The 8,659-nt window shown below is 45.3% G+C and overlaps 1 protein-coding gene across 1 annotated transcript; it reads right to left on the bottom strand.

Moving 5' to 3' along the window:
- Nucleotides 1–308: 308 nt before the first annotated feature.
- Nucleotides 309–8,205, bottom strand: LOC140264746 (DNA-directed RNA polymerase I subunit RPA49-like). Its single transcript, XM_072360659.1, has 6 exons — nucleotides 7,947–8,205; nucleotides 7,163–7,217; nucleotides 6,364–6,497; nucleotides 5,870–5,946; nucleotides 4,886–5,015; nucleotides 309–2,684 (listed from the first exon to the last, which is right to left on the bottom strand). Exons 1-5 carry the CDS (start codon nucleotides 7,993–7,995, stop codon nucleotides 4,989–4,991), a joined length of 342 nt encoding a protein of 113 aa, XP_072216760.1. The 5' UTR covers nucleotides 7,996–8,205; the 3' UTR covers nucleotides 309–2,684; nucleotides 4,886–4,988.
- Between the last annotated feature and the right edge of the window lie 454 nt (nucleotides 8,206–8,659).

Below are 8,659 nucleotides of genomic sequence, written 5' to 3'. Positions count from 1 at the left end.
GACAGTCGCTGTCGCTGTTCCAATTTCTGCTCTGTGTGTGGGAAGGTACGTCTGGGTTTCTTCTGCTTGTTTTTTCTTCCTTCTTCTCGCTTGTAAGGAGAAGGGGCGGAGCAGGGGGAGACCCACTGGTCATTTGTTACCTCAAGAACAGGATGGATTCTGCATTCACCGTGAAAAACCTGGGCTAGTAGCATGGGCGTGTTTCAGGCTGGACTCTTCTTTTCCTGCTTGGGTTCCTTTTGGCTACAGGGAGACAGCTGTCTAAAGGTGTGTTTTCAAAGCCACTCTACAAAACCATGTTTCCCTGTTGCAGGTGGTTCAGTGTGCTCTTGCAGCATAGATGCGTTTGCTGTAGAATCTTAGTGGTTTCTGTTCCTAGGGGAGAACTGGAAGGAGGTAGTGAGAAGAGCATTCAATGCCTTGGGCGTATCTTTTAGTGGAATATGTTGGCATTTGGTGCCAAAAGTCTGTTCTCCCCAGGTGTAAAAGGACAGTGAGGCTCAGACTCCTTAACCTGCTGGAGCAGGGTGGTAGCAGAGTGTGCAGTACCCTCCTGCAGGCAGTACCATGTACCCCATCTCCTTACATTCCCTGTGCGTGCAGATGCAGCTGCTCACCACAGTAGACAGGATACTGAGTGGGCATACAGATTGCCCAACCTGGTGGCCACGAGTACACGAGCCCCTTTTGCTTTTCCAGTGGCTGTTATTTCGTGTTTCCCCTCACCTCTTCTGTGCTTTTACAAAAGTATGTAATTGCCATCATCAGGCTCACTTGCAAATGCCTCTTCCATGTCCACACAGAGATCAACAGGTTAAGCTCAAAGCCATTCAAAGCCATTAGCAGTTCTACACAATCACTGCCTCCCTCTGTCATGGGTGTCAGGCACAATAAAAGTAGACAAAAAAACCTCCACCAACAGTATGTTACTTTTTTAAATAGACAGTGAGGGATGGAGAAACCGCATTTTATGTGGCTGCCAGATCCCTTCCAACACAACCATGTGGTGATTCCATGAAAGCTATGTTGCCTTCAACAGCAACAGGAGTGACAACTAGGAAATGCAAACTGGGAGACTGTTATACCTGGCATCACTCAAGAAACACAACAAGATAATATTGGCAATCAAATAAACAGACAGAACACTTGGGAGAAATGAACTGGCACAACAAAGACACTTTTGTTCCTCTATCTGTGATCTGCCCTCTTCCATCCTCATTCACTGCAATTCCAGCAGCCAGTCCCTGCAAAATGGGGTTCCTTCCAGGTAGAAGAAAAGAAAGCTGCCACCAGAAGTGATGCCTACCTTTGCACAGTTCATACTGGTGTAGATCAGAACGAGTTGTTTGCCCCCAAAAAAGTAAACAAGGCAAACAGAAATCAACTGTTAAAAGTAAATATAAGAGAGAGAGTTCTGAGATTTGGTTCTGCCTGAGCTGCACAGAAGGGGGCTGATGGATCCTCAGGATTCCATTCAGAAGGTCCTATCATGACAGAAGAACCACAGTTACTTTCAGGAACAGAAACAGTTCTGATCTTCCTGGCAAAGCTTCCAAGATCTCAACAGATATGACCTGAAGAGAGAAGCGAACAGGATGAAGAGACATTGCACTGGGGTTATTTTATTTTTTAAGTTAAGCCTCGCTAATGTGGAGGTGACACAGTAAAAGGCATGCCTGTATGTCCATGCTTTGCTGCTGGCCCGCCAGAAGGAGTTCTACCTCTGCAGATCCTCTCTGCCTTCTGGAGGGATGTTGCAGGGCTCTAAGTCACTCATTTTGTGCTCCCTTTTTCTCACTGGCAGCTAATGGAATGCACATCAAGAGCAGTGAAGCGCTCAGCATCCTTGCTGGTGTCCCTCAGAACCACTGCAGCAGTGGGGAAAGGGTCCAGCAGAGGCCTGACAGGAATGTGGCCAACGAGGTGAGATGGAGGGAGCTGAGCTTGACTAGTACAGCAAAGCCCTCAGCTGTCTGAAGGGCAGTCAGAGCCAAGCCCTTCTCAGCACTGTCAGGCTCAACAGAGCAAAGGGTCAGCAGCATGAGCTGCAGTGCTTCCCGGCCTGTGGGAGGTCCAGCTGAGAGATGAGGAGCATTCTTGCCTTGGGGCAAGCTCCTGGTGGAGTGCTGGGACAGCTCTCAGGGAACTGCATGGCCACCATCCTCAGGGTAACCTCCAAGATCTCTGCATTTGTGTCACAAAGGGGTAAAACCCGCCTGAAGTACGCAGTCAGCACAGCACCTACAATTCCTAACAACGTGATTTCGTTCTGGCACATTGTACATCTTTCTCCCCTCACAGACAGGAGGAAAGACAAAGGGTTGATACATTTTCTAAATACGTAAGAAAGGTAAACAGTTTAATGAAATAACAGCTGTTCCCGTCAGCACAGAGACTTCAACAGGGCTGTGCCATGATGCTGGAAAGCCAAATCCAACAGGCAAATGCATCCCCATGATGCTGTGTGTGCAGAACAACTGTTGAGAACGGAACTGTTCCACCCCTGCTCACACCTCCCAGATTCTCAGTTCATCTTTTGGCGATTCCTCTGGCTCCCTGATGCTTTCTGCACAGGCAAGGGGAGAGAAAGGGTGCCAAGCTTGTGATTTTGATCCTTCTCAAGTCCTGGCATCCCCTTTGCCTTGGAGACCTTCAACCGCATGGCCCTTGCAATGTCCATCAACCTGGAAAACAACAGAGAAACGTTGTGTTAGTGGGGTAGAGTGGTCTTCTGGGAAAGACACTGCAGAAATGAGCAATAGCTTGTTCACCTCAGGAGGGAAGCTAGGAGGTAGAAGCAAGCAGGATGTCTGCTCTGCATCCCAACACAACCACCAGAACGCAAACTGGAAGTATTTAAATACTACAAGGCAGGGAGCCTTGCTGGAAAGGCTAGAACACTACCAAACTGGGCACGAGCACCCCAGAGAGTATTAAAAACCCACGGTGCCTTACTCAGTGTACAGCAATCTTGGAGAAAAAAAAAGCAAGCAGCCCGTATTTCCAACAGAATCCTATACCATGAGTGACAGGATGGAAAGAACCTAATACAGAGAGCAGCTCCTCTTAACTGCTGAAATACAGCAGTCCTAGATGTAAACACATTTTGGATGAGACTGGTACTGAGCAGGGCTTGATCAAGATGTCACCAGCCAGAACACACCTGGAGACTTGTCAAACACAGAATGAAGCATGTTTGAGCAAACGCAGCAAGGAAATGAAAGTCCTGCCTCATCTGGGGCCATGAGAACACACCTCAGAATCCTCTCAGCTGACATTACGTCTTTAAAAGAAAAACAGATTCAGATGGCAAGAGATATCTGGTGCTATTCAAACAAACCTCCCACCATAAGCAATGATCATTCCATGGCTAAATCAAGAGCCTCACAGCCATATGCCTCATCTTTGTTTTTCCTACATGTTGCTGCTTCCCCCACTTTTTTCTTATCACCACGCTACAGTCTATGCTCCCAGCTCCAGTAGAGCACTTAAAAGCAAAAACTTTGGTGTTTGTTGCAGAAAAAGAGCATGTCTTTTATTGAAAAGCTTACTTCCAAAGCAATAGAATTTTAAAAAGGTGGGAAACCAACATTAGATTATACTGTTAACGCCACTATTAGTCAACAAAGAGCAGAACTGGAGGCAAAGCCCAGAAATCTTTACATCAAATCTGACTACAGAGCTCACAAAACCAAGGGCTGGTAACAGCCCCGATAACTTCCAGTTATCCCAGAATCTTGATATTAAATCCTTCTAGGAGAAGCCCCAACATATTCTAGAATGCTTTTCAGTGGTACTGAAGGAGTTCTGTCCTTTTGCAGTTCCTTCCCAGCTGCATCACCTCTAAACAACCCTGATGGGAAAGATCCACGTAGTGGAGTCAGGCAGCAAATGTCTTTAGAGTCACCACATCTTGCAGAACAGAAAAGGCTGGGACAGCAATCACACACAGCTGAGCAGCTATTAACAGGGCAACCTGACCCACTCCCAGGTAGCAATAACAAGCTGCCTGATCAGCTAATGTCTGCTGGGAGTCCTCGCTGTCAGAGGAGCTGTCAGGCTCTGCCAGACACCTGCAGGTTTAAGCACATCCGCGCAGCTAGCAGTACAGAGACATCACTTGGCAGAAGAACAGTAGTTTCTTCACAGAAAATTTAAGCCTAGGAAGAAATTTCTTCAAAATCTATCATGACAAGCATTGTTTGCCTGGATGCTTATACTGCACACTGTTCTCCACCATTCATCTTCACTGAGTTGGCTCCTCCTCCCAGTGCCAGAGGGCTATGCTGACATCCAAACAGACTCTGACAAACTGAGGAGGTAAGGCGAGCAGAATCTTATAAAGTTAAATTGTGAAGTCTTGCATCTGGGGAGGAACAGCAACTACATGCTCACAATCTGCCTGTGAGAAAGAAAATCTGTTTCTAGTTTTCCAGTTACAGTCAGATACAAATCTGTACTTGCATCCAGACTGGTACCGAGCTGACACCAGATCTCTGCTGAAAGAAGGGATTCAGTGAGGAGCAACATGACTTAGCAGGCAAGACACAGCACTGGGTAGCACCTGGATAGGTTTTCTGCCATTTTGATGCTGCCTGCCTCAAGTTTTTCCACTTTCAGATAGACAAAAAGCCTCACAGTGCACCTGAGCAGGTTTGTGAAAAGCACTCTTTCAAAGCTTTGACACATAGAACTACCCCATTAGACGTAGCAGGGCTTGAATATAAAACTTCAACACACTCAGAGTCTAACTGCAACATAGGGAACTCACAGCGGGTATCGCTGTACTGTTTGGGCACAGAAGAGGCTCCAGAGCCCTCTTCCCCAGGGACTGCTTGCACGAGGACCACAGGCATCTTAACAGGCATAAGCAAACATGACTCACCTACTTTCGTGGAGCTTCAAGTCATTCTGCAGGACAGTGAGGTCAGCTTGGAAGTTTTTAATGTGCAGAGCCAGTGCAATGACATATGCTGCAATTTTAGTCTTCAGCGACGCAGATTAAATTCTGAACACTGAACAGCAAGTGTGAGAACAGATGAAAAGCAGAGAGTTAGCAAACCCAAAACACAACCACCCACCAGGTGCAGACAGAACTGGAGCCCCAGTTAGCTATGGCAAGCATTTCCGAGACATGAAAAAAGAGCTTTAGGAAACACAGGTCCCTGATCACAGGGGCCTCAAGGTCTTCCTCAACAACTGCCCATGTTTCTGTTCAAAAGTGCAGGTCTCTGGAGATGTTTACAGGTTTACAGACTTGACTGAATCACTGTCTACAAACACTTCTGTCTCTGTGGCACACTGGCAAGATGACAGCGAGGTGAAGCTGATCTAAAGGTACCCACTGCAGCCATACACAACACACAGAGCAGGTCTGAAAGCATTTATTTTTACTGTTCACCCCTGGTCTGAGTCTTTATAAACAAATGCACCCTCGATGGCCCACACGGTTTCAACCTCTCTGTTAACCTCCAGCTCACAGCAAACAGCAGATAGATGATGGCTGAGCAATGGCAGTTATGCTACGCAGAGGCTGTTGGATTCTTGAGAAAAGGCACTGCAGCAACAATTACAAATCTTCTCACTCTTGCTGATCAAGTCAGCCTGGTGAGCCTGGCTAAATTCACAGGCACAGGCTTGTTTAAGCACACATGACTCTGCCTCTCCCAGTTACGTTTCAGACTTCCATTATTCATGGATGAACATCAGCCATAACAGAATATTTTACCTGGCCTGGCCTGCTACTCAAGAGAAGCTTCTGCTGTTCCCGTTTTGGTGCAGTGCTATTTGATAATGACTCTGTGACCCTTCAAGCTGTTTTCTCCATCCTCTGAACATCAATAACATCAAAGCAATCACAGTTCCTTACCCGCCATTGTTGTAGGTCAGTGAAGTTCTTCATAAGCTTCCTGCTAATGATGTGGGGGCATTCAGGACCCATTGGATCTAGAATGGAAAGGGGTTTCACAGTGAGCACCAAGACTGGTTATATAAAATAATGGATATAAAAAGTTTTCAGGTACAGAAACCAGGAACTGTCTGTAAGCAAAAAAGGAATCTCAAACTCAGATGTAAACTATTTTATCTCCTACAAATAGGATCTCACTGCAGGACCCTGATGTATGACAGTTAGAAAAGGACTGAAGAGAATGACACACGTATATCCCAGTAGGTGCAGATCTAAAACTCCACAATGGCATGGAAATACTGAACCTCATCACGAAACAAGCTGAACTGTAACTGCTGCATGTAGCCATTTATCAAACAGGTAACTCTGGGAAGCTTCATTGTTTGCTATTATGGTAACTACAAACCAAGTCCCAGCAGGCAGCTGAAAAGGGTAAGAGCTGAAAATTGTCTTACGCTTCTTCTTGATTATTTTCAGGAAGCTGAACTTAATAAGGATGTCCAGGAACCAGAGGCATCGAGCTTTGCGGTCCCTGCTCTTCTCATCAGCAGGCAGGAACTTCAGCTCTTCTAAGACAAAGGAGCAATGGCTGAAGAGGAAAGAGGGAGCATGAGGACCAGAGAATCAGGGACTAGCTTTCTTATTAGAACACATCCTTAAATCCACCGCACAGCTCTTTTAGGTTAGAATAGTTTCCTGAACACTAATACAAGAAAGCTCACAATGCTGCTCTGTGAGCACATTTTCTGTCCACCACAGTCAGCACATTTCTGCACGTGGCACTACAGAGGCCCCTGCACTGCAAAAACCACAAGTTCAGAGCTCGCTTCCGCTTGCTGGTACCAAATGCCTCAATGCACAAATCCACCTGTGTATAACACAGAAGCAACGACAACACACTGAACTCAAGACACTTTGCATGCAGGAAGAATACCCAGATAACCACCGCTTGTTCTACATGTATGTTTTTAAAGTAATTCCAAACATAACGCTGGGTACAAACAAAGCATACGACAAAGAAATGCAAACGGGCATGTTTTATCTGGAACTGTAGACAAGTCTAAAGTATTTAGGAACATACTGCTAAGCTAGACACTAACAACATGCTGTTTCAAAAACCATCAGTGCATAGAAAGAATGCTGACCCTGCACAAGTTTGTCCTGCAACAAATCAAACATCTCAGTTTCAGACAAGTATTTACCACTGTCTGCTGGATAACTACAGCACATTATGATATCAGGTTTCAACCTTACCTTTCCCTGTAGGATTTATTCTGATAATCCCTTGTGTCATCAGGAATTAAATTATCTACAAAAGAATAAAAATTAGTATGCTTGGCTTGCAGCAGGCAGGAAAGTGCATGTATTGGGTACCCCTTTAGCTCTAATAAATTACAGAAGGACTAGGCACACCACTTCAGGGTCTTCTCTACAGGATTTTGTTAATAAAATACACTGAATGTGAAAGATTATGTACCTAAAATAAAGAGGGACAATTTTTGCTACAAAATCTAAAAGCATAATGCACAGGTTGCAGCAATACTAAGCTCCTGTTGCCTAAAAAAGAAAACAGTTCCTTAAAGATCATATTCTTAGGATCATTTCCACTAGATTCAGAAATAAAAAGCAGTTCTGCTGGGGAAAAGCTGTTTTCTTTTTCAGTGAACGACTCAGTCTACTAACTTGATTATTTCCAAGCCTCCCTCAGCAGGAGAAGGGCTGCAATTATCCTAAGCAGTGACAACTCTATTTCTAACTCTGGTATTTCCACCCTCCCACACCCGAGCTCTCTGCTTCACTCTTCCCGTGACTATCAGCTGTGATTCTGCTTCATTCTCCCTTTTTTCATTCCATACTGCTCCCCAGGCGTGGACAGAGTGATGTATCCTCCTTCCCTCATTCTAAGGCGGCACAGCAGAAATAAGAGTAGGAGGAAACAGGGCAATGCTGTCAGTAGCCAATTAGTCGGTTTTGAATGCATACATATTTCCAAGACATTGTGACCTCGGCACCAGGGTTAAATACAGAACTGTCCTACCTGACAGTAAAGGTTGCATGTTGAATATTTCAGCATTATAGACTTCCATTTGCCCAGGATCCTTGTTTAAAACACCAAGAAAATACCTGGGGAGAACAAGTGCAAATGATAACCATTGACAGTCTCAGAGCTGAGAAAAATTAACTTGGAATCTATAGAACAGGTTAATTTCTAGCAAGTCATTTTTCATTTCACACTTCAGAGGAGCAAACCCAAATAGTCTGTGCTGCTCCTCACCACAGAATCATAGAACAGACTCACAGAATCCTTAGAGTTGGACCTTTAAACATCATCCAGTTTGTATTTGGAGAGAAAAATTTAACAATCTATATCACGACCCTTTCAAAAGAACCAGCACAAGGACATTAAATGGCTGGAAGCACCTCGTCTTAGCAGTTTCTGCAGTTCTGTTTACGTTGTGTCACCCCACTTCTACTTTAAGTAACCCCCGTGGTCAGAGTAGAGATAAACCACGAGCAAACACTGCAGGACAAATGTAGCGCGTCCACGGGGCACAGCACTCACTAACAGGAGCCTGACACACACACCAAATGTACTTCAGAGCTCTGTAGGTTAGCCGTGACAAAGTAAGATGATTTTACACTTGGTTTCCACTGATACAAGAGGCTCTTCTACCAGAGGATGGGAACGATCCCCCACGCAAAATAGTTCTTAGGAATTCATGGGAGCTGCCTCGAGGCTACAAAGGTCAC

Source organism: Excalfactoria chinensis (genome assembly GCF_039878825.1).
Source record: "Excalfactoria chinensis isolate bCotChi1 chromosome Z unlocalized genomic scaffold, bCotChi1.hap2 SUPER_Z_unloc_3, whole genome shotgun sequence".
Taxonomy (NCBI): domain Eukaryota; kingdom Metazoa; phylum Chordata; class Aves; order Galliformes; family Phasianidae; genus Excalfactoria; species Excalfactoria chinensis.
This window is presented reverse-complemented; position numbering and strand designations above follow the sequence as displayed.

Bases quoted from the DNA above. Each gene is read 5' to 3' on its own strand.
- LOC140264746 (XM_072360659.1), bottom strand. From the start codon at position 7,995: ATGGAAGTCTATAATGCTGAAATATTCAACATGCAACCTTTACTGTCA. The intron at 5,947-6,363 runs GTAAGACAATTT...TTTCCATTCTAG, and splicing joins GAAAATAATCAAGAAGAAGC to ATCCAATGGGTCCTGAATGC. The intron at 5,016-5,869 runs GTAAGGAACTGT...CTTGCTGTTCAG, and splicing joins CTGACCTACAACAATGGCGG to TGTTCAGAATTTAATCTGCG.